We start from the raw sequence: 25,347 nt of genomic DNA, 5'->3' as shown, positions 1-25,347 counted from the left end.
AGTGTATAAGTGTTTGATCTTATGTTGTGGAAAATTCGTTCATACAATCGGAAAGTGTTTATTATCGGGTAACACACCTATTTTTGGTTTAAGACACTTAATAATCAGTTTAAGACACTTAATAAGGCTTATATATGTGTTATTCAAACCGCAAAACGTTTTTTTCGGTTACAAAACCTTGTTCCTCGGAAAAGCCTCAGAATATTCCGAGGAAATTCCGAGGAAAATGTGTTTTTCCTCGGAATTTCCTCAGAATATTCCGAGGAAATTCCGAGGAAGCTAAACCCTATAGTAAAATCCCTAAATAACTCGAAATTTCTTTGGTAAATTCCGAGGAAATTCCGAGGAACCTAAACCCTAAAAATTAAATCTCTAAATCCCTCGGAATTTCGTCGGTTTTTTCCGAAGAAAACTCTTTCCTCGGGATTTCCTCGGAAAATACCGACGGAAAGTGAATTCCTCGGAATTTCCTAGGTATTTTCCGAAAAAATCCCGAGGAAACGTAAAGTTTATGTTTCCTCAGAATTTCCTCGGAAATTCCTCGGAATATTCCGAGGAATTCATTTTCCGTCAGTATGTCCGTCAGTATTTCCTTGTTTTCTTGTAGTGAATGACCATAGTCGAAAAATCTGCCCTACCTTGTTCTTGAGCATGTCTTTTCTACTTCACCAAATTTAAAAACCGATGATTTAAAGTGATTTTTTTCCAGAAAAAAAATCTGTGTGAACATTTTCAAAGAGTGCAAGAAAATTTCAACAACTAAAAAAGAGCCAAACTTTTTTTTAAAACAAATCCTCTAATTTTGAAAAGTAAAAAACGCTGCGCCGTTTGTAATGTGAAAAACGACACGCAAGCTGATAGGGAAAACGGCTAATTCATATATCAACAAGGAGCCGCGGTCCCGATCAGTACATAAACTCACACCTTGTGCTAAAACATACATCAACTCTAATTATATTCAAATTCCATACGTCAACCAACCATTTTCGGTAAATTCATACATTCACCGTATTTCCGTTAATTAAATATTGACAGAATCTTACGTGGACTTAACGGATGATTACGTGGAAATGAAATCCCAAAACGACATCGTTTTGTTGAAAAAAAAAATCTTTTAATTTGGATTAAAGCAAGAATCGAACCCAGGTTACCACAATAACCTATCCCCCTTTCGACCACTCGGACATGTATGATTCATATGTATAACAAAACACATACACATATTTAACATTCATCGGTTCCAGGTTCCCCAATAAAATTTTTAATAAAGTTAGTATATGGGGGATTCGAAACCTGGTTCTCTTATTTTTTGCATCCTCTACAAAACCACTATACCATCTATGATTCGTTGTTTTAAACAAAACATATACGTATTTATTATATATAAGTTCCGGGCTCCCAAAAAAATACCATTTATAGGTATTTACCAAAAAAATATCATTTATAGGTATTTATCATTCATAGGTATTTACAAAACATATAGGTATTTATCATTTATAGTGTGGTAAATACCTATAAATGATAAATGATAAATACCTATAAATGGTATTTCTTTTGGAATCCGGAACCTATAAATTATAAATACCTATATGTTTTGTTTTAAAACAACAAACCATAGATGGTAAAGTGGTTTTGTAGGGGATGCAATAAATCAGAGAACCCGGGTCCGAATCCCCAATATACCAAATTTATTAAAAATTTTATTGGGGAACCTGGAACCGATGAATGTTAAATATATAAATGTGTTTGGTTATACAGATGAATCATACATGGCAGTGTGGTCGAAAGGGGGATAAGTTGTTGTGGTAACCCGGGTTCGATTCTTTCTTTAGTCCAAACTGAAAGATTTTTTTTTTCAACAAAACGACGTCGTTTTGAGATTTAATTCCACGTAATCATCCGTTAAGTCCACGTAAGATTCTGTCAATATTTAATTAACGGAAATACGGTGAATGTATGAATTTACCAAAAAGGGTTGGTTTATGTATGAAATTCGAATATAATTAGAGTTGATGTATGTTTTAGCACATGATGTGAGTTTATGTACTGATCGGGACCGCGATCCTTTGTTGATGTATGAATTAGCCGTTTTCCCCAAGCTGATATCATGTCTTGTGTGTCGTTTCAATCAGACCGAAACTACGCAGAGTGTACTTTCTGTTTACCGAACAATTGATGGGAAATCGGCCAATTCATGCATCAACCGAACCTCGCGGTCCCGATCAGTACATAAACTGATGACCTGTGCTAAAACATACATCAATTGAGATTTATTTTAAATTTCATACACGAACTAACAAAAATAGGCTAAATCATACATTGACCATTTTTCCGTTAGTCAAACGTTTATAGATGATGACATGTCACTAACGGAAGCTTATGTGTCGCTGAGTTGTATATTACGATTAAAATAATAGATAATAAAATAAAAAAGGTTTACAAGCTCTGTTGCAAGAGGGATTCGAACACAGGCTGCCTGTAATAAATATACTGACACTAAACCACTGTGACACACTGAATCGTTGTTTATCTTCTCAAAGTTTAATATATATCTCTGATAGATATTTGATTCTCATATTTCTTCTTCTTTCCATCTTCTCTAATTTTTACCTACCATCAATTATATATATATATATATATTTGATTATTTACATTATCTATTAATTATATAATATTGCTAAAAAAATAATAAATATGAAGATATTACTAATAAATAAATTTAATTGTAAATTTAAATTTATTTTTAATTATAATAAAATCTGTTAAAAAAGTTCTAACAAAATCTTACTATTTTTTTAAATATTTTTTAATTAATTCATTTATTAATTTCATAATTAATAATATAATATATTATTAAAAATTAATTAAAATATTTATCATAAAAACAAAAAAAAATTAAAATGAGAGTTTATGCAAGATGTTGTTAGGGCTATTAGATTTAATAAATTTTAATTTATAATTTACTTATTACTTCTGTATTAATATAATTTATACCATAGTTATAAAATTTATAAAATAGCATATATTTTACTTTTCTGTTTTATGATAAACTTTTAAAAATTAGTTTATAATAATATATCATATTACTAATAAGAAATTAATAAATTTAAAAAAAAATTATAATATTTAAAAATTTTAGTATGATTTTGAGAGATTTTTTAAACAGATTTGTTATAATTAAAAGTAAATTTAAATTTACAGATAAATTCCTTTATTATTAATATCTTCACATTGATTTATTTTTATCAATATTTTATAAGTAATAGATAATTTAAATAGTTAAATATATATAATTGATTATATGAACTCACTATGAAATTTTATGGTAGATAAAAATTAGAGAAGATGGAAAGAAGAAGAAATATGAGAATCAAATATCTATCCGAGATATATATTAAACTCGAGAGAACATAAATAATGAATCACTGTGTCACAGTGGCTTAGTGTCAGTATATTTATCACAGACAGCCTGGGTTCGAATCCCACTTGCAACAGAGCTGGTAAAACATTTTTGTTATATTATCTATTATTTTAATCGTAATAAATCTCAATTGATGTATGTTTTAGCACAGGTCATCAGTTTATGTACTGATCGGGACCGCGAGGTTTGGTTGATGTATGAATTGGCCGATTTCCCAACAATTGATGATCCTTTCATAATCAATTTGCATTTCCTCAACTGTCTAGGGCTTGATGAAGAAGCAAATGTCTCCCTCCGCCAAGAAATCACGGCGGTTCGATGATTCCCAAACCATCCGTCGACGCAGCTCACGACACAGTGCTGACGAATTCTCATCGAAGATTCCGATTGATCTCATCACCGAGATATTTTCGAGGTTGCCACTGAAGTCTATTGCGACATGTCGTTGTGTATCGAAGCGGTGGGCCTCCGTACTTCGCCGTTCTGACTTCACGGAGTTGTTCTTGACCAAGTCTCTGGCTCACCCTCAACTATTGTTCTCCTGCAGAAAAGAGAGGGAGGTGCTCTTCTTCTCCTCACCTCAGCCTCAAAATTTTGGTGAGAATGCGTCTCTTGTAACCGTCGATCATCATGTGAGTTTCCCCGTCCAGCGCGTCTGTTATATATCTAGTCCTCTAAATGGCGTTGTATGCATAAGCGATGGTCGGATCTTAAAAGGAAGGAAAACCAGAGAGGTTGTGTCGGTGCTATGTAACCCTAGCACGAGACAATACTTCACTTTACCTAAGATTGAATACAAGGAAGAGGACTGGGTTGAGAAGCTTTTTAGGGTATGATCCTGTTGAGAAACAACACAAAGTATTGGGAATGGTCAGACAAAATGATAAATTTATGGAGCATCAGGTTCTCACATTAGGAACTGGGAACCTGATATGGAGAATGGCTGCATGTTGCGTACCCCATTCTTTTCCGGAGCGAGAAAGTGTATGCATCAATGGTGTTTTGTATTACATTGCTAGGGTTTCCAATCTTGCTGATATGCTAGTTTGCTTTGATGTCCGGTCTGAAAAGTACAGATTTGTTAACTTGGTGGGAAGTGGAATGTATTATGCAACTCTTATAAACTTCCAAGGTAAATTGGCTTCAGTAAGGTCGTCGTCTGCGACCTCCTTTCTTAGTGGAACAAGTACAAGTTTAGAGATGTGCATTCTTGAAGACCCTGGAAAACATGAATGGTCCAAACGTATTTTCAATTTACCTCCTATGTGGAAGGAGGCAGCTGCAGGGAAGTTCTTAAGCTTTGTTGGAGTGACTGCTACAAATGAATTTGTTATTTCACCGTTCTTTCCGTCCGACCCTTTCTATCTCTACTACTACAATTTCGTCAAGGATCCTATAACAAGAGTTGAAATCCAAGGAATGGGAGCGTTTGATAAGGCTTTTAGAATTCGCATGTATCTAAACCATGTTGAGGATGTGAAGCTTATGGAATTGTTTTAGGACTTTGTAGTGGGTGCTGGCTCTTAAGTTCTTGTTTTGTAGATCATGTGGTATTTATTAGAGCCCTTATCTTTCCACTTCTTTTGTGTTTTTATTATAAGGTTTTCAGTTCTCGGAATGAATATTCTCAGTTTTCTATCATGGTTTTTCATCTTTTCTAGATACAATGGTACCATCTATCCTCTTGTTTAAGCGGTTCATGCACTATGTAGCAATGATTGTTATTATGTTTTTGAAACTCTTGTCTACCTCTCACCCTATGTTTATCTGATCTTGTGGTTTACATGTATGAAAGTGGGATTGGCTGTATAGCTTGCTTTCAAAATTGTGTTGTTACTATACTGATGGAGGCTTGAGGATGTTTTGTATTCATTTGCGGAGTCTCAAGACCTCGACTCACTTGGAAGCTGAGGATTGCCCTAGTTACGCAATTCATGTATATATATCGAAGGTCCAAGTTAAATTCATAAGGTTATTTGCCGCTTTTGTATCGAAGGTTCAAATTAAAATTCATAAGGTTATTTGCTGCTTTTGTGTTAGACTATATATTATCAGGTAGGAAGGAAACACACAGTTGTGGATTCTTGCTGTCTGAAAAAAGAAGATATTATGAAATAAATTTTCTTTTAACAGTATCTCGATCAAGAATAGTGGGGTCTTAAAGCTTGTCAAATCATATTTGAGCATTCGTTTCTGGTTGTGGAACTTAGAGAACCCATCAGGCATCCCATTTCTTACCCTTTGTCATGATTTAAAACTATTCAAGTCATTTGCTTTCAGCTAGTGATTTAGGACCTTAGGTTCATGGTGTGGCTCATGCTGTCTTCTTTTGTTTGAGTCTCTTAACAACATATATTATTAGCTTTTTGACTTGCTGATTGAGTCTCAAGTTGTTTGATTTTTTTCTGTATTAGACTAGTTATACTTATGTTGTAGTCTAACAAAAATCATTGCTCTTGCATCTGTCACGATCCACATTCCTCGCATTCTGGATGACTATTGATTTCCAAGGGTATGCAAAAGGGAGGGAACAAAGTAGATCAAGTTATATCTCCAGTCCTACACCTTGCTGCTGAAATGTTGGTAAGCTACTGCATTAATTTCGTTATGTTCTTCCTATTTTGTTTGGCCACCTTTTGTTGATCAAGAGCTTCAAACAATCTCTAAGGGTCTGAATAAGTCAATGGTTAACTTCAGGGTAGGCTATGTTTTATGTTTTTTATTGTATTAAATTTTTTGTGAACAACCAATTTTTTTTCTTCTATAATGTCAAATGCCAGGCTAAATATTGCCGTTGACTAATTCATCAGCGTGATGGAATTTATCTGAATAATCCTTTCCACGTTTCTTGATGCGCAAGGAAGTGTAAAATAAACTAATAATCTCTTTAGTCAGAAGTGCTTAGGTTAATTAATCATGCTGGTGAGCTGTAGAGACTATTAAATATTTATGTTGTGGCCACATCTTTATGAGAGAAACCTGCAACTTCACCTCTCAAGAATCAAGAAGAAAAAGGTGAAAGAAAATAAAGAAAACAGAGGAATGGAGAGAAGGGAAGATCTTGAGACGATTTTAGCCTACTTGCCGCTAGAGATTCAAGATTCTTCACTGTCTTGGCCATCCTCGCACTTGGTGGAGGTTTTAGAAGCTTTGACCAAAGGACCGAGTCATAGCCGAGTTGTCTCGGGACAAACTCTGTCTGATTGCATCTCTGACATGAGACAATCCCTCTCTTTGACTTGTCATCTTTCTTATACAGCACTTCAAGGCTACGCTCTCTTCTTCGACGAGGTAATGTAATAGAAAAAACTGAAAAGTGTTTCATAATTTTTCAGAATGATTGAGTGAATAATGTATTGGTTTGGTACAGAAAATGTCAAAAGAAGAATCAAGCAGGTGGTTCAACGAGGTTTTGCCTGCCATGGCTTGTCTTCTTTTGAGATTCCCATCTCTCTTGGAACTACACTATCTAAATTCAGAAAATATCATCAGTGGAGTTGAAACCGGTCTTCGTGTCTTAAGCTCCAACAAAGCAGGCATTGTGTTCCTCAGCCAGGTATATACATATGTTCTTTAAGCAAATTCTCGCTACGGCTTAGAGATATTCAAAAACTGTCTTTTGTTTTGGCTTAGGACAGGAACTTATAGGAGCCTTGCTTTCATGTTCTTTCTTCTGTTTGTTTCCTATCGATGATAGAGGCTCGAATCGTCTTCCAAACATCAATTTCGACAAACTATTCGGGTATAACCATTCTCAAACAACAAACTTCATATACGAAAAAATAAAAACAAGATTCAAGAATCATGTTTTGACCTATTGCAGAAGCCTAATCAGCACGGGACGAAACGAGCACCAAGAGAACAAGATAAGGTGCATTATTCATTACTTCCAGAGGATATCTTCATGTATCCCTCCTGGATTCGTTTCGTTTGAACGCAAGATTCTCTCCATAGAATCAGGCCTCGAAGCCTTTCCTGATGAAGGCTTTTGGAGCACATCTACTGTCAATCTCTGCCCTGTTGAGGTTATTCAACCAAGTAGATAGATGCTTGATTTTATTTTCTCTGTAATGATTTTGTCTTCAGGTATTAATTTTCAGATGGTGTATAGGTTCACACTTCTGGTTTGATAGAGGATCAAAGCGTTGAAGCTCTTGAAGTTGACTTCGCCAACAAGTACTTAGGAGGTGGCGCTCTTCGCAAGGGATGTGTACAGGTCTATAATAAACTTTATCTTTGAAAATCCTTTTGATCTTTGTGTAGATTTTATTCGAATCTTGAATATGTTTCAAACACACAGGAAGAGATTCGGTTCATGATAAATCCAGAATTGATCGCTGGTATGCTCTTCTTACCAGCCATGGAAGTCTCTGAAGCAATTCAAGTTGTTGGTGCCGAAAGATTCTCTCATTACACAGGGTTACACTCTTTTCCAAATATACTTTTTACTGACATTAAAATGTTATTTTTACTTATGAAAGAAAATGGTTTGCAGATATTCATCTTCCTTTAGGTTCTCTGGAGATTACATAGACACAAAGGAAAGAGATGTTTTCGGAAGGAGAAAAACAAGAATCATCGCCATAGATGCTCTCCGTCATCCAGGAATCTCCCAATACAAACCTGAATGCCTCCTCAGGTAAAAAAAAAACTGAATCAAATCTTTTATTTAAGTTTAAACTAGTCTTCTTATATCAAACTGTTTTCTGAACATTCTTTGTTTTTTTCTCCAGGGAGGCTAATAAGGCTCTCTGTGGTTTCCTCCATGTGTGCAAGAACCAGTGCATAGATCATGAAGATGGTGTTGGTGTTGCTACAGGCAACTGGGGATGTGGTGCTTACGGTGGTGATCCTGAGATCAAATCTCTCCTTCAGTGGATTGCTGTTTCACAGGTCAAATCTTAAATCAAGTGACATGATTTTCAACCAGTGGTTGTTTCTTTGGCTCACAAACATTAACATTGATGTCAGGCAAGAAGGCCTTTCATGTCTTACTACACTTTTGGATTGGAAGCACTCCATAACCTAAATCAGGTAACGGAATTAGTTATATCTAAAGGATGGACGGTGGGAGATGTATGGAAGAAGCTGGTGGAGTATTCGAACCAGAGATTGAGAGGCAGCAAGAAAAGAAGAGAGACTAAAGTTGGTTTGTTTGATTGGCTTATCTCGACCAGCTCTGCTTAATAGCATTTGGCTTCAGAAGTTTATTCTAAACAATAATAAATTTGGTTTCAGCAGAGTGTACCATTTGTATTTTCGAGCGAAGTTTTTTTATAAAATAAATTGGCGTGAGAAGTAACTCAAACTCTGCATAATGTTTCTCTTCTAAACCAGGAGAAAAACTTGCGACGCACGGTAACATAAACAGAGTCCACAATAAAGAGAGACTGATTACATAGCAGTGTGATTAGCGGAGGATTATTTAATGAAGAAGAGAGGATGCTACTACCCTTAATGGGCTTTCATATTAATGCCCTTAGTGGGTTTTATTACAATAAGGCCGACTTTGAAACAAAAAATATTTGTCATTTTCTTATTTGACACGACTATTTGTATCTTTAATCAGACAAAAACTGGGTTTCGATAAGGTTTATACAGTGTTAGCTGTGGGAGACAAAGCAAATACAGTTTTTTTCAATTCAATCTTCACAAGTCCTTCCAGGTTTTGTTTTCAGAGAAAGTGATTCTCTCCCATACTCGACACAAGTCACATACCCTCTTAAAATGAGAATGGATTCATCAGCTCTATTTTCCCTCTGCAAAAGAAATGGTTTTGAGGTTATGAGTGCTCCGGTTCGGTGAAGTGTAATTGTGAATGAAAGATACATCTAGAAAAAGATCAGCAAGTCTCGATGATCCAGAGTAGATGCAGGAATGGAGGGAGAGATTGACCTCGTTGAGAAGAGGAGGAAGATGCATTGCTGATCGCTCTCTTGTTGTCAGCGATTAAGATCCTTATTGGCCTGAAGATGCTGATGGTTGGGGGGGGGGGGTGATGACGATAATGGGGAGAAGGTGATTGTTTGGCAAGATGATAACTACATACGTCAGCTTAAACATCTCACAACTGCACAATGGGAGGAAGCCGTGTTCAAATTTACAAGTCCTCTCGTTGTTCTCGTTCACAGCCGCAACAAAAAGGTACTCTCATATGTTTCTTTGATCGCCTCATACCTTACTTTTGCCATTTTTTCATGCTCTCCTTGCTTGTCAAATTGTTACACATTCAGAACATTTGTTTGATTAGTTTTGTGTTTGAAAGTGTCAACCCTTATTATACTTGTAAGCAGATCTGCCTCTCCCTTCTTTTTTTTTTAAAAAAATTGACTTGCTGTCCGTGTCCTGACTATAGTATTTCGAGCTTTGCTATTGAAACTTAATACGAGTATTGTGGCTAATTTCAGGCCAAAGGAAAATGCAAAAAAAGAGAGTTAAACATGAACTAGAGAAGGCGATACAAGTCATATGTGAACTGTGGACTTCCCTTCACCAAGTGTGAACTTTGGCAAATCTCCTTGATTCTTGCTGTATGCTTTTCTCTGTGCTTTAACCCCCCCTCCTGTCCTGGGTCTCTACTACTTCCATTTTGTTGCTTTTAACGCTATGGTCAAGACTGATTTGGTTTCTACTCTGCAAGCAAGTATCCGTGTTCCTAGAGATCATCTTTACTAAAGCCGGTAAGACATTATACCGTAAGACACAACCAGATAAAATCATGAAGAAGTTATCAATCTTTTTGAATTTAAAATATGTTTTTTTATTTCTTCCTTTCTCAGGTTGCTTGCTATTTATAGTATGAGACTCAAAAGCAGAGACTTCGCATTATCTCTCTTGTGACGTGCTCTCTTCTCCACTTCTCTCTCTCAATCTCCCATTCTCATCTCCTCTTCATGGTTGCATTCATTCTCCGGTTCCCAAACTTTCTTCATTCCTCGAGTTCTCCTTTGATCTTCTTCTTCCAATGGACACGGTTATCATCGAACCAGACGAGCGTGAGGCATTATCATCGCTCGTCCCCTCTCATCCACCGCCCCCGCGTAAGACACATTCCTACGTCGAGCAACACGAGCCGAAGCCTCAGCATCACCCGATCCGCAAATACAGCCTCGACGAGGGCTCTAAATCCGCCACTGCCGAACCTGTTTATTTCGACTCCTCCGACGGCCAGTTCTCCACCGAAGCAGTAGCCACCGTAGACGACGGCGGAACTGGTGGCAATGTGGAGGATCACTGTATCATCACCCCTCCTTCGAAACCAGCACCGCAGCATGGTGGTGAGATTGCTGGTCATGGAGGAGGAGGAGGGGAAGAAGATATTGAGCCCCTTCCTGAATTCATGGGGGCGGGAGGTGGTGTAGACGTTTTCAAAGTTCCGGTGCGCGCGGCGGTGAACCCTGGACGCCCGCCGTGTCTCGAGATCCGGCCGCACCCGCTGAGAGAGACTCAAACGGGGAAGTTCCTGAGGAACATTGCTTGCACGGAGAGCCAGCTGTGGGCGGGGCAGGAGAACGGCGTTAGGTTCTGGAACTTGGAGGAAGCGTACGAGGTCGGTTACGGCGTCGGCGGGCAGGTGAGGCGAGGGGACGAGGATACGGCGCCGTTTCATGAATCCGTTGCAATCTCTCCCACCTTGTGTATGATGATCGACCACGGGAACAGGCTTGTGTGGAGCGGCCACAAGGATGGGAAAATCAGGGCTTGGAAAATGGATCAGGCGGTTACTAACACCGCGGAAGATTCGAAGCCTTTCAAGGAACGGCTCTCGTGGCAAGCTCATCGTGGTCCTGTGAATTACATTGTCATTAGCTCATATGGTTAGTGTTAGGCTGATTCTCTGAGGGCTCATGGTTTTGTTAATTAATATTTGGATTCTGACTTCGTTTTTTTTTGGTTTTGTGATGCCAGGTGATATGTGGTCATGCTCTGATGGGGGATTGATAAAGATATGGACATTTGATTCTTTAGAGAAGTCACTTGTGCTTAAAGCGGAGGAGAAGCATATGGCTGCATTGTTAGTGGAGAGGTCTGGTATTGACCTTAGGAGCCAAGTTACTGTCAATGGTACTTGCAGCATTTCTTCCTCAGATGTCAAGTTTTTGTTAGCTGATACCGTAAGAGCTAAAGTCTGGGCTGTGCAGCATCTCTCATTTTCAATGTGGTAAGCTTTTCTCTGTTCTTAGTCTTCAATTTGGAACTTTTTGTTTTTGTTTTGATCATTCCAAGAGAGAGATGTATCTATGCAGGGATGCTCAGAATAAAGAACTTCTGAAAGTCTTCAATATTGAAGGACAAGTCGAAAACCGTGTGGATGGTGCACCTACGCAAGGTCAACAAGTCGAAGAAACGAAAACAAAGTTCTTCTCCACACCGAAAAAGGATAAATCTCAAGGCTTTCTGCAGAGATCAAGACATGCCATTATGGGAGCTGCGGGAGCTGTTCGTCGAGCCGCTACTAGAAGCACAGGAGCTTTTGCGGAAGATCCTAGGAAAGTAGAAGCTATTGCGATTGCGGCAGATGGATCGATTTGGACTGGAAGCATGAACGGTGTAATTGCTCAGTGGGACGGAAATGGAAACCGCTTGCGCGAAGTAAATCATCATCAGCAGGCTGTTCTGTGCTTTTGCACTTTCGGTGATCGAATATATGTGGGTTATGCAAGTGGTTACATCCAGATTTTGGATCTTGCTGGAAAGCTAGTTGCAAGCTGGGTTTCGCATAATGAACCTGTGATAAAGCTAGCAGCAGGTGGTGGTTTCATTTTTAGTTTAGCCACTCATGGTGGTGTGAGAGGATGGTATGTGACATCACCAGGACCTCTAGATAGCGTGATCCGAACGGAATTGTCTCAAAAGGGGAATACATATGCCCGACAAGACAGTGTTAAGATCTTGATCGGTACCTGGAATGTTGGTGAAGGACGAGCTACAAGGGGAGCCCTTATGTCTTGGCTGGGCTCTGATGTTTCAGATGTTGGCATTGTCGCTGTGGGGTTGCAAGAGGTGGATATGGGGGCGGGTTTCCTTGCCATGTCTACTGCTAAGGAAACGGTAACTCCTGTTTGAGCTTATTTACTCATGACTACGTTTTTGCCTCCGTTTGTTTGCTTTAAGTCGGCTCATCTTTGAGTTCCGGTCGTAGGTAGGGGTTGAAGGAAGTGTTGTGGGGAAATGGTGGATTGATGCAATCGGAAATGCACTGGATGAGAGAAACACTTTCGAACGTATGGGTTCAAGGCAATTAGCGGGACTGCTAATATCTCTATGGTAGGCAAAAGATTCCTTCCAGACAAGTTACATTTTTGTCTGTCTCTATTGTTTGCAGGTGTACCAGACAACAGTATTTTTTTCTTTTCTTACATAGCACCTAAAGTCCTTTCACCTGTCCTAAGAGTGTTAAGTCTAATTAATATCATATTGTCCAGGTTAATCATTATTTTTCATGTCTCTTAAATTTCTGCTTAGGGTGAGGAAGGATATTAGAACACATGTCGGAGATCTTGATGTTGCAGCAGTTCCATGTGGCTTTGGCCGCGCCATTGGCAACAAGGTCAGTTTTTAGAGCTATGTTTCACTTAGTTCCGTCTAATACAAGATCAATTAGCTTGATGTGTGTGCTTCAATAATCTTCTGATCAATTAGTCTGACATTGGAATTAGCTTCTCTTGCTAACCTTAGTTGAGGGGTGAGCAATAATTGTTGAGCAGGTTAATTAATGTTCATACGTTGTTAAAAAAAAAAACAGGGAGGTGTGGGCTTGAGAATCAGAGTTTATGATCGGATTATGTGCTTTGTGAACTGTCACTTGGCTGCTCACTTGGAGGCAGTTACTCGGAGAAACGCAGATTTCAATCACATATACCGTTCAATGGTCTTCTCCAAAGGACAAAGTTTATATACTGTTCCCGCTGGTATAGCGCCACACTTGTTTTTTTTTGTCTTGCTCATTTGGCTTATTTTTCTGGCTTACCTTTGAACCTTCTCTCTTGCAGCCGGTGCTTCATCATCTGCCCAAGCACAAAAGAATAACACTGTATGAACTTATTCTACTAGCGCACTAGTTACAGAATCTAACATTTTTTTTTGTTCTCAAGCTTTTGGTGTGTGTGTCCCTTCTAATGTTTTTATTCTTTTTTCTTTGTTTCCAAGAATACAAACGTCATCACTGAAGAGGAGAAATCTGACTTAGCAGCAGCAGACTTTGTTGCATTTTTTGGCGACTTCAATTATAGGTTGTTCGGTATAACCTACGACGAGGCGAGGGACTTCATTTCACACCGATCATTTGATTGGCTCAGAGAGAAAGACCAACTCAGGGCAGAGATGAGCGAAGGAAAAGTATTCCAAGGAATGCGTGAGGCGTTGATCACCTTTCCCCCAACTTACAAATTTGAAAAGAACAAGCCAGGCCTTGGAGGTAAAACGATAAGATTTTTAAAAAATTCTCTGCAAACTTATCCTAACTCTGCAACTGTTTCTATCTCCAGGGTATGATTCAGGGGAGAAAAAGCGTATACCTGCGTGGTGTGACAGAGTTATATACAGAGATAACCAATCAGCCCCATTTTCTGAGTGCAATTTGCAGTGCCCTGTAGTTTCTTGTACTGTAATGTAATAATGTTCCATCACACAATCTCATGATCTTCTTTCAACTTTTCGGCTTTCTCACCACTCTATGCATTGTGTTTAACAGGTATGAAGCTTGCATGGATGTGACCGAGAGTGATCACAAACCTGTGCGCTGCAAACTTCATGCCAACATAGCTCACACCGATAAATCTGTGCGAAGACAGGAGCTGGGGAAAATAATAAGGTCCAGTGAGAAACTCAGATCCATGTTCGAGGAACTAAGATACGTTCCGGAAACATCAGTGAGTACAAACAACATTCTACTTCAGAGTCAGGACACGTTCATCTTTTCAATCACAAACAAGTCAAACTCGAGTAGAGCCCTCTTCAACATCGTCTGCAAGGGTCAGACTGTTGTTAGAGATGACGGAGGCACCTTCGGTCTCCCTCGCTGGCTCGAGGTTACTATTCTCTTCTTTGTCACCAATTGTTTTTTCGACAAAATTTAATGATCAGATACCTATTTATGTAGGTTTCTCCAGGAGCTGGTATGATAAAACCAGACGCTTCAGTACAGGTGAAGGTTCATCATGAAGACTCAAACACCTCGGATGAGTCCTTTGATGGCAATCAACAAAACTCATCGTGTGAAGAAGCTTGTGACAAAGAAGTGACCCTGATGGTGATCATCCAGGGAAGCTGCTCGACTAGAACAAAAAGCCACTCTATCAAAGTCCGCTACTGCTTCTCCGCAGCCAAATCAGTGAGTCTCGCTTATTCCAAACCCAAACCCAACAGCGCCACAAAGAACCAAGAGGGTTCCACTCGTTACCAGCCAGAGAGTTACCGCGGTGGAAGCACCAGACGGGGTTGAAGATGATTCCTGCTAACATCACACTATAGCTAGTTCTTAGACGCCATCTAAAGAAATGCATCCAGACGCAGTAGGAGATCAAGTTTTATAATATTTCACAACTAAGATTCTGAGTATCATCAGGTCATGGTTTCTTCATTCTCATTCTTTGATTCATTTAACTATCAGAAAAGTGTATATTGCGTTGATACTTCATTGAACTCATTACAAATCTGTTATTCTACTCGAGAAACTCTGAAAAATATCGAATAGCAACGGTTTACAGGGTACAAAATACAAGTATATACTGGTTATTCTTACATGAGGAGACCATGCTGTCCAAATTGGTTGTTCATAGTGCATACATTCTCTTGTTGTATTCACCATTTAGAATCTCTGAATCAGAAGGCATACGAGACATGGAGAAAGACCGAGACTTGCTTCTCTCTTTCCTTATGCTTTTTAACTTAGATTCCTCCATCCTATGCATGACCACACAGTAACACATGGCACCGATCGTTGTCAGCATGATGGTGCCGCCAATAACAGTTGCACACACGGCCAACCACATCTCCTCTTTGCCCACAACAATGTAAGAGAGAGAAACAAAGGCGATTGATATGAACAGGCAAGCACACCACATGAGCTTGTTGATCACAAAGACAAGCTTCTTCTTCGCCTTCTCCTCAATCACAACAACTGAAGTCTGCACAACAACAACAGCTAAGGATATAAACAGTGCCAAGCTGTCAAAGATGAAGAAGACCAGAAACGGTGCTCTGTTTGCTATATGAGCTTGTCCTAGCAACTCTCCTTTGGACCGATCCTCTTCATATTGTCCAGGTATTGTGAAAATGGCTGCGAAAGCCACCGTGGCGATAAGCACAGCCACGACGGTTGCTGAGTTTATAGCATTGTTTAGACCGCTGATGTGAAGCTTCTTGAGTCTCTTTGCTATCTTCTGGACTCTTACACCGGTTTGCCTGGACTGCTGAAGCTGAGATTGTACCTCGTGCTTTATGTCGCTGACCGTTTGCTTGAGTTGCTTAGCTGGGTTTTGAGGCTTCCCTAGATCTTTAGCTGTAGAAGCTCCCGCTTCTTTCAGAACAGACGCGAGCTCCGCGTTTCCTATCCTCTCAGCAACATCCAGTGGCGTATCTCCAGCTTTGTTTATTGGGTTGAGGTTAATGCCTTCAAAAGATAGCAAACACCGCACTATCTGCATAGAAGAAAGATCTCTTCCATGATGTGAATCCCTTCTACTAGTATTATAGATGATTTGAGAAAAGGCAAGTAAAGAGTTACTGCTACCTTGATACGGCCCTTGTTTGTGGCAATGTGCAATGGAGTGTTTCCTTTGTTATCCTCAACGCTCAAAACCGCAACATCAGGTTTCACCAACTCAACAACGATCCCATCGTTTTGACCTTTTACAGCCATGTGAAGAGCAGTTTGTCCCTTTTTATCGGTTCTAAACCCAATGCTTGGATCATTACCTATCAGAGATTTAACAACTTCCACATGACCCATCCTTGCTGCGGAGTGAAGCGCGGTTTTACCATTGTTCTTAGCTATCTTAGCCAAGTTAGAGTCCGTCTCCAGAAGAAGATTCACCACATCAATGTGTCCTTGTGTTGCAGCTGTGTGTAAGGCAGTTGTGCACAGTAAATCTGTTGTCATTGCCAAGTTTGGGAATGTCTCCAACAGAATCTTCAACACCTCTGCAAAAGAAGAAAAGACAAAAGTAAGGGAACAATCCAATCCATGGATGGTTTCTATAGTTTTAAAAGTTATTACCAAGGTGGCCTTGTTTAGCTGCGACATGGAACGGATCAAACCCGTTTCTAGCAGCGATGGAAGCAGTTTGGAGATCCATATGCTTCAACATCTCCTCAACAACAGCTGACTGCCCATTCTCTGCAGCAGTATAAAGAGGAGTCTCTCCTTCAAGATTCTGCTTTGATAACAGCTCTCTCAACTTCTCTCCATCATCACAACAACCTCGAATCAGCTCTTTAACCTTACCTAAGTTCCCCGTTCGAGCTGCTATATGAAGAGGCGAGTCACCTCTCTTCCCTGGTGACTCGGTCTTCTTCCTCCTCTCACCACCACCAATGAAACTCAACTGCCTCTCCATCACCACACGGAAGCTCTTCTGCTTCTCCAAGAACCCACCACGGAAACTCTTCTGCCTCTCCATTGTAGTAGCCTTACCAAAACTAGGAAGCTTCTCCAGAACTCCACGTTTCTGATTATTCTCCCCAGTGGTCACACCTCGGAAACTCTGCTGCTTCTCCATTGATCTTCCGAGCCTGCTTGACTGCTGCTGATGATTCTCGACACTCACGCCTTGGAAACTAACTTGTTTCTCTAAAGATCTCGCCTTTCTTGGCTGGTTGTTACTCTCCACGCAACGAAAACTCTGTTGCTTCTCCATTGTTTTCGTCTGCTTCTCTGAAACAGGACTACTCTGCTTCTCCTCCATTATAGTCATACCGTTACTCAAATTTTTTCGTCGTTATCAACAAAAACACCTAAACCCAGTTTAATTATAACCCAAATCTAGAAAAAGATACAAACTTTTCTAGAAGAATCCATGTTTAAGCAAAGAAAGAAACGAACTTTATGGAAGATTCCATGTCAAATCTTCACCAAAGCTGTGAATAAACTTGGAATTGATTGAAGATTGAAAAAGGAAAAGTTAAGAGTAAAACTGATTGATTCAGTTACCTTCAGAAGACCACGAAAAACATTTAGCAAAATCTGAAAAACCCAAAAGAGCTCGAGTTTCAAACAAGTTCGACTCTTTTTCTTTTGTAGCTATCACCACGTGTATGGTGATTTATTTCCTCTCACCCGTAGACGAAGAAGCTGCGCAGATACAAGGAAGAGAGAGAAAGGATGTCAGAACATCAGCAGTCACCACGCCTTTTTGGTGTTAGTGCCTTCGTTTAACACGCTTCTATTTCACCTCACTTGAGACTTTTATGTTTTTATTATTTTTTTGTGTCGGAAGATATGAAGTCTGTAAAACACTGAAATGTGTAATAAACAGGCATTCAAATGGTAACTAAAATTTTAAGATTTTTCCCATTATTATTTTTTTAAAAAATATAAGAAATTTTTTTGTAAGTATTAGATTGTAGTTTTTACTTGGTTTCTAATATTCAATATATTTCATATATAAAATATAAAAGTTTTATGATTATTAGGTTATAAAAGAATTGGTGGACTTTTAACCCAAACATTTGTTGGTGGAGGTCACTAACGACTAAAGATTATTGACTTTTCTATTGATAGTGCCATGTTACTTAATCATAGTCGGACTTGAGATTCTGGAAGTTTGAAACATTTTTAATAAGTTTACTAATTTTTAGAAAAGAATTAGAGGTCTATGTTTATATATAAAATCTTCAAAAAAAATTAGAGGTTAATGTCAATGTTTCATTCGTCTATGTCTAAATCCAATTCTATACCTAATCTGAGTTGAAAGAAGGTGAAATTTGAAAACAATAGAACTTGTCATAATTACTATACTTGAATGGTTTGTGAAAAGTCAAGTTATTTTCACTTGTAGTTAGGAAGCTAGCTTTTTGGTTTATCGCTTTGTTAGTTACATATATAACGATTTTCTCTTAGTTTTGTAACAGTAGTATAATGGTGTAATTGCATGACAGACCGAGGTCAGCTAAAAGAAAACACTAATTTCTTAAAAACTTTTTCTGCATTTCTAATCAAAGTTTACTTATTTTATTATAGAGAAATATCATAGGATAGTTCTAAATTTTTTTTTGTCACAAATATAATTTCTAAGAATCAAAATGACTAATTTTTTTATTAAAATGGTAATTATACAATTCTACCTCTAAGATTGACTAATTTAGATTTTAGAATTTAAAATTAAGAAGTGACTAATTTAGATTTTAGAATTTAAAATTAAGAAGTGGCGTTATGAGATTAAGGTTAAAAAAAATATAAAACAAAATATAATTATTAAAAGTTTGAAAATAAAAATTTTAAAATAGTTTCAAAAAAATGTTTTTGAATTTCAAAAAATATTCGAAAAATGAAAGAAAATAAAAAGTTTATAAAAGTGTTCAAATTTTAAAACATATAACTCAAAACTACAGAAAAAATATTTTATTTTTTATTTATATATTTAAGATGTAAGAGTTTTTAATCCCTCTCTTAAATGAAACATTTTGATCAATTTGTTTTTATGGATTCTTTTTGTGACAAAAAATTGAAAATATCTATTTGGAAAATTTGCTTTTTTTAAGGTGTCCAAAATTTAATTTACTGGATTTTTTTGGGTAAAATTACTGAATTGCTTGGCTGTTTAGGTTTTATTTTTTTAAGAAAGCAGCTTAATTGTATATGCTACTATACTTTTTACATCATTATTAAAGATAATTAATCTCATTCACTGCAAATTTACGATCTATCATTTACAGTAATGAATATATACAAATCGATTTCAATTATTCTCCATACTATAATTCAATAATTTAGTTTCAGAAGAATATTTCAATAATTTATCTTTCATAGAAGACCAGGAAAGTAATGATTTATTTTTTTCCGTCGAGAAAGTATTGATATAGATGATCAATCATACCCTCAATAAACGAGCAAGCATACAAAGCACGTGGTCAGCTTGTTAATCATTGTGCTTTTATAATTGTAATAATCAAACCGTTTCTTTTACATATGCAAACAGGAAAAAAACATCTTAACTCCATTTTCTCAAATCTAAGGTTTGATAACATGTAATACAATGATCCAAAGCTTTCCCATAAAAAGAATAATCTCGAATTTTACTCGGATATTGAGATTTACCTATATTACTAAAACTCAAATATATTTGAAATTTGTTTGAAAACATAAATAGCAGTTTATTAAGAAAAAAATAGATTCAAGTTATTAAGAAAAAATAAAAAGCTAGTATATTATATGATACTATCTATCTGGATCAGCTTTAAAATATATGAAAATTGTGTCGTCTAATTACCTAAAAATATATTTTATATAAAACAATCATAAAATAAAATTTAAATTTCATATAATATTTTAAATCAAAATCAAAATGATAATGTATATCATTAAAACTGAAATACATGTAAAATTTGTTTGAAAATGTGAATACTAATATAAAAAGAGTATAATTTTGTCTGAAACATAATAGCAGTTTATTAAAAAAAATTGTTTAAGTTATTAAGAAAATTAGAAATTCATTATATCATAAAAAATTATCTATCTGTGTCAGCTTTAAAATATATAAAAATGACTCAATCTAATTTACCTAAAAATATATTTTGTTAAAATAACTATAAAATAAAATTTAAAATATTCCAAATCAAAATCATAATCTAAAATTGATTTATATCAAAAGTGATTCATCCAAGATTTGTTTTTTACTAAAACAATAATCGTCGCATGTGATTCATCTTGGAACATTCTTCTTTTTGTTTGTGTTTGGGTCAAGCTATTTAGCATTTGATACCTTTGTTGTTTGTTTCTAAGTTCTAACAGCTGATTATTTTTTTTGGTTTCACAGGATCAGCGATATATGAATGTTTTTTTATGTTTGTTTTATGATTTTAAATTATATGTTATAAAATTTCGGTTCGACCTTCATTCTTTTGCAAAACCTATATATGTACTTTATTGGTGTGTAGAATGAAAAAAACTATGTACTTTATTGGTGTTTTACCTTTGGTGTGAACATGTTTTGGATACTAAATAGCACTTCAATTTTAGTTTACAGTTCGTATGTTTTCAAAATAATTGTTTGAATTTTTTGGTTATATCTGAATTATCTAAACCCGAACTACTAAAATATCTAAGTGGATTTTATAGTCTTATACTAAAATATGCCTAGGGGTGCGTGATATTCACGTTGGTGGAATAACGGCTGACAAAATGTTGACCACAAGATGGTTATCGGTTAGTGGAACATGCACGTAAATTTTAAAGCGAAACATTTTAGGTACAAGTTCGGTTCAGTCAGCGCTTACTTACTTTGACTTTTTTATTTACTTACTTACACTAACTTTGACTCTACATTTTTAACAAAGTCGGTCCATTTGTGCTCTCGGTCTTTAGTTCTTGATGAATGATTCATCACAGTAATTTTGTGACATCGAAAGTTCTATTTATCCATCGTACGAAACTAACTAAGCGTAGAAAGAAAACTAGCGAAGATCGACACTTATTTGGACTCAAAATAAAAGGAACTGAAAACGAAAGTCACTAAAATCCAAAATCTACTAATTATAAAATAAACAAAGCCCCAAACATATCCACAGTCTCTTTATCTCGATCTTTGGGTTGGCTCATGAACTTTTATATTCAGAAGCCTTTTTGCTGTTCCATGGATACAGTTCCGTATCCTACTCTGCTATTGGGTTATTAACTTGATAAGGGGAAGGAGTATCCACGAAGATAATTAGAGTCCACTCCTGATTCACGTGCCAATGCCACACGCCCGGTTCTTGCAACCTGTGATTCATTGTTCATGTGAGAGAGACATCAACACGAGGCACCTAAGTTACAGAAGTAGCAATGCTTGTTAAACTGATTCTTCTTTTAGGCACAACCAGAAGAGGAAGAATACAAAAACAACATGGTCCAATTTCGGTTCTTGATTTTACAGGACTTAGATTTCACTCTGTTTCTAAGTCATCTACAAACTGTTTATCCGAAGACTTCTAACTACACCTTAGGATTAGATTTAGGACTAGTATGCGCTATTGCCAGTTTTCATTTGGATTCGAGGTTCAGAGACCATGCGGGAGGTTAACAGCATTAATGTCAACGCTACAGACTTACAAGTTATAACATTGACTAAGAGATGAAAATAGATTGCAAAAATAACCTCGCAGATACCGTAGGGCTCCAACAACCTTTGCAGTGCAACCATCTTGTCAAGATCACCAGTAAGCTGTATCAACCGCAAACAAACGTCAGCAACAAATAAAAAAAAAGGCAAAAAATGATTAAGATGGAATTTCCAAGTCTGCTTCATATACTTTTGCCAAACAAGTTAAAAAGGCATATGGAAAGATGTGAGACTTTTAAGATATCCATTGGTACGATCTCTCATCTGATCTGCAACTACACATAAAATAGAAATCCAGATTTAGAGAAATGTATTTTACCTGCAAAGTAATTGTATGATCGGATACGTCAACAGTTTTAGCCCTGAAAACACTAGCAATGTCAAGGACATCTCTTCTTGCAGCAGCGTTCACAGCAATCTTAATCAGCATCAGTTCTCTTTCAGCAAATGGTAAGTGAGTAAGATCACGGACCTGCAGAAGTCCCCCCACAAAGTTTAATAAATGCTTGGATAGTTATTTTATATAGAAAGACGGTTATTTTTTTTTATTTGTGATCCTACCTCATGCACATCAACGAGTTTATAAAGCTGCTGCACTAATTTAGTGACTGAATCATCTGTTGCAGGAACAACTGTTGTAATGCGTGAAATGCCCTCTGTTTCAGCATGTCCTACAGCCAAGCTCTACACCAAAAAGATGATAGTTCAATGTCAGTAAATTTCAAGCGCACTTTGTATGGTTGTGGGAGAGAGATTAGGACTATGCCTGAATATTGTATCCCCTTCGAGCGAAAACACCAGTTACAAGATTAAGGACTCCTGGAACATCGTTTACAAGCAAAGATAGGGTATGTGACCGTAGTCCACTCGTCTGAAAGATCAGAAAAGAAGAATTATTATAAAAGAAAACAATAATAAACTAGAAATACTGCCAAGCTACGAAAGTAAACAGAAACAATCTCCACAACCATCTAACACAATTTATGTTGCATATAGCACATGGCACGCATACATATGGCAGTATCTTAGAATCTATATAGATCTAGCAACAAACTCACTTACATCTTCGTCCGTGAGAAGTCCCCAGTGAGCGTCAAGAACATGATGTACCATTAGGTCAGAAGTTGGCTCAACAGGATAAACATCTCCCTACACTTAAAGCAAAGATAGCTTTTAACACATGATGATTCTTGTGAGGCGATTTAATTTAGTTAGGGGTATAACACAAAAGGGCATAACTAACGAATTTCATAAAATGCCAAATCCAAACATTTTACACAACCCAAATCTCTGGAAGAAAGTGAGGAGCTTCAAGCTCAAATTAAGCAATCTAAGTAGGAGAGAATCGCGCACCCCTGCTGTTTTTTCGGTTGGAGGGACCACAGCTCCTTTTTTGCTACCTCGAAGAACACTAACAGGTGCTTGCTCCTTGAGATCTGGATAGGACGCTGCTGAAAATCGCCAAAATGGAGCAGTAGCACCCATTTTTTCCCTTCTCAGTGCTATCTGTTATATAAAATCATCATTCCATATTTTCCCAATATTAGTGAGAGTACACGAGATCTATGTCTTTATGTCCAGTGTCCACTGAAAGATGTAACTATTACAATCTAGATGATAGTATGATATTCAAATGCCATACAATCTAGTTACTCCAAATATACACTACCTTTCCTGTCCTGACAATCTCTCTGATCTGAAATTTTCTCAAATTTCTTTCTACGGCAATCATCTTCCCAGGATCTCCAGTTACCTGCAAGATAACTCGATGAATTGAACACTAAAGAACTAAAATATGTAAACTACAGAAACAATTTGTGTATCACACTCCCTCATAACCAAGGTAAAAAACAACAATATGTGTATGGTCTCGTTTCTCTGACTATCATAAACAACACTGAGCAGTCCGAAGGAAACCAGTACAGACAATACACATTATGAAATGGTTAAATAGAGTGAAACAAATGATACACTAGAAGACAAAATATTTGTCTTCACAATGAGTAGGAAGAGGATGAAAACAGAAGTCCAAAACCCATATAGACAATAGAGTGAAACAAATATTGAGAATAGCACAAATCATAAGAAGACATACCTCAATAGTCAACGCATGTTCCGAAATATCCACAACTCTTGCTCTGAATGTGTTAACTAGCCACATGATCTGTAAATTCATAGAAAATAAACTCCACCAGTCCTATACTGAACCAAAAAATCAACCAGCATGTACAGTAAACTCTGATCTCCAATATGAAAATAAGAATACCTCTGCCCTGGATTCCGGATGTGCATTCACTTTTACAAGCATCAGCTCACGCTCCACTTGCGGCTCGCTGGAGATATCTTCAACCTAATTACCAAGTCAATTAAGCATTTAGGATGCATTCAAAAACAAAAACTTTACATAGTCCTAACAACTTAGAAAGCAGTGCCAAGCAAATAAGCTAATAACGATTACAGATGCTATTTTTGATAAAAAAAAAACAACCTTGAGAACATTAACGAGCTTCTGAAGTTGCTCGATGACCTGCTGAAGCACCCTTTCAGTACCAGAGACAACAATAGTGAAAAGAGCCTTGTCTCTGTTCAAACCAACAGCAAGACTCTGTATATTGTACCCTCTCCTCGCAAAGACTCCCGCGATTCTATTGATCATCCCGCTTTCATCTCCTACGAACACCGAAATCGTGTGCTTCCTCACCCTGATTTCCAAAAAAAAAAAAAACACAACAGGGTTAAGGTAAAGACATGATCATATGTTACAAAAAGACTTGTAATAAAGTTTGATTTTGTGTAATGAGTATTGAGTATTCATTCACACTACTTCGAATTTGGAGTTGGAGAGGAAGAGTCGGAGACGTTCCCGTTGACGCATCTAACGAGACTCTCCGTTCTCTTCTTACACGTTTCACCGCCACGGGTGGTCGGAGATTTCGTCGCTGGGAACGATACTCGCGTCGTCGAGGGGAAGAGAGGGAGAGAAGGATCGGCGGTGCATGCCGATCTCGAGGAGAAGAGAGATAGGGAGGAGGTTGCAGAAAATGACGCCATTGAAGAGAAGATGACGATGATTTGCTTACTGCCTGCCGAGTGTGGGGATTTGAAGACGGAGGAAACAAAACTCTCTCTCCCCGAAGATCCTCAAATGTCAAACACCGTATGTCGGACGGTATGAGAAGGTTGTTTTCGAGCGCATGTCTTTGGTGGGCTATACAAAACCTCAAGTGGGCTTTGAAAACCCAAAAGGCTGACGTGTCAGTCTTATCTAATTTTTGAGAATAATATGAGGAGTTTAGTGTTATTACGTGAGGTAGGTGTGTGTACCTATAAATTTACCTGCTCCTCTACATTTCTTTATGGATGGGTTGTAAAATTGTAATCCACTACACTACTCTACATGTTATGTAAAAGTTTCATTCTGTTTCTCAACCAGTCTTGTTGACATGTTTTTTTTTCTAGCATTGAGGCCAATAAAGTTTCTCTAACAAGCTTCATTGAAGCATTAAGTTTATGTTAATGATTCTTCAGATGATCAAAGGAGTGCCGTTTCCATCCTAATCAAATTTTCAGTAAATGTCTCTTTTTCCCGGAAAATTGTTGGAATGACTTGTAATAAGATATCTATAACTGTAGATAAGTATATTTTAATAGTAATCTTAGACTAAT

The 25,347-nt window shown here is 37.3% G+C and overlaps 4 protein-coding genes and 1 pseudogene across 4 annotated transcripts; 3 read left to right on the top strand and 2 right to left on the bottom strand.

Moving 5' to 3' along the window:
- The first annotated feature begins 3,565 nt into the window (after positions 1–3,565).
- On the top strand, positions 3,566–5,062 carry LOC108809842 (F-box protein DOR-like; annotated as a pseudogene).
- Positions 5,063–5,301: 239 nt separating this feature from the next.
- Positions 5,302–8,719, top strand: LOC108810181 (poly(ADP-ribose) glycohydrolase 1-like). The gene is made up of 9 exons (XM_018582313.2): positions 5,302–6,712; positions 6,792–6,977; positions 7,060–7,163; positions 7,245–7,446; positions 7,533–7,637; positions 7,722–7,840; positions 7,917–8,060; positions 8,155–8,314; positions 8,393–8,719. The coding sequence occupies exons 1-9, from the start codon at positions 6,371–6,373 to the stop codon at positions 8,606–8,608; spliced, it is 1,578 nt and encodes a 525-aa protein (XP_018437815.2). The 5' UTR covers positions 5,302–6,370; the 3' UTR covers positions 8,609–8,719.
- A 285-nt stretch (positions 8,720–9,004) lies between these two features.
- Positions 9,005–15,087, top strand: LOC108811961 (type II inositol polyphosphate 5-phosphatase 14). The gene is made up of 13 exons (XM_018584088.2): positions 9,005–9,565; positions 9,829–10,101; positions 10,201–11,238; positions 11,330–11,582; positions 11,668–12,472; positions 12,564–12,688; positions 12,887–12,971; positions 13,167–13,332; positions 13,414–13,454; positions 13,571–13,838; positions 13,909–14,032; positions 14,115–14,451; positions 14,523–15,087. The coding sequence occupies exons 3-13, from the start codon at positions 10,386–10,388 to the stop codon at positions 14,862–14,864; spliced, it is 3,399 nt and encodes a 1,132-aa protein (XP_018439590.1). The 5' UTR covers positions 9,005–9,565; positions 9,829–10,101; positions 10,201–10,385; the 3' UTR covers positions 14,865–15,087.
- On the bottom strand, positions 15,027–17,785 carry LOC108811962 (ankyrin repeat-containing protein At5g02620). Its single transcript, XM_018584089.2, has 3 exons — positions 16,641–17,785; positions 16,155–16,564; positions 15,027–16,062 (listed from the first exon to the last, which is right to left on the bottom strand). The coding sequence occupies exons 1-3, from the start codon at positions 17,335–17,337 to the stop codon at positions 15,196–15,198; spliced, it is 1,974 nt and encodes a 657-aa protein (XP_018439591.2). The 5' UTR covers positions 17,338–17,785; the 3' UTR covers positions 15,027–15,195.
- A 3,308-nt stretch (positions 17,786–21,093) lies between these two features.
- Positions 21,094–24,862, bottom strand: LOC108806213 (acetolactate synthase small subunit 1, chloroplastic). The gene is made up of 12 exons (XM_018578263.2): positions 24,506–24,862; positions 24,170–24,383; positions 23,948–24,031; positions 23,777–23,845; positions 23,351–23,434; positions 23,035–23,187; positions 22,744–22,830; positions 22,448–22,552; positions 22,243–22,365; positions 22,001–22,153; positions 21,718–21,783; positions 21,094–21,341 (listed from the first exon to the last, which is right to left on the bottom strand). Exons 1-12 carry the CDS (start codon positions 24,730–24,732, stop codon positions 21,252–21,254), a joined length of 1,455 nt encoding a protein of 484 aa, XP_018433765.2. The 5' UTR covers positions 24,733–24,862; the 3' UTR covers positions 21,094–21,251.
- Between the last annotated feature and the right edge of the window lie 485 nt (positions 24,863–25,347).

The sequence above is a fragment of the Raphanus sativus genome, chromosome 6, assembly GCF_000801105.2.
Source record: "Raphanus sativus cultivar WK10039 chromosome 6, ASM80110v3, whole genome shotgun sequence".
NCBI lineage: Eukaryota > Viridiplantae > Streptophyta > Magnoliopsida > Brassicales > Brassicaceae > Raphanus > Raphanus sativus.
The sequence above is the reverse complement of the archived record's forward strand: the minus strand, read 5'-3'. Positions and strand labels throughout refer to the sequence as shown.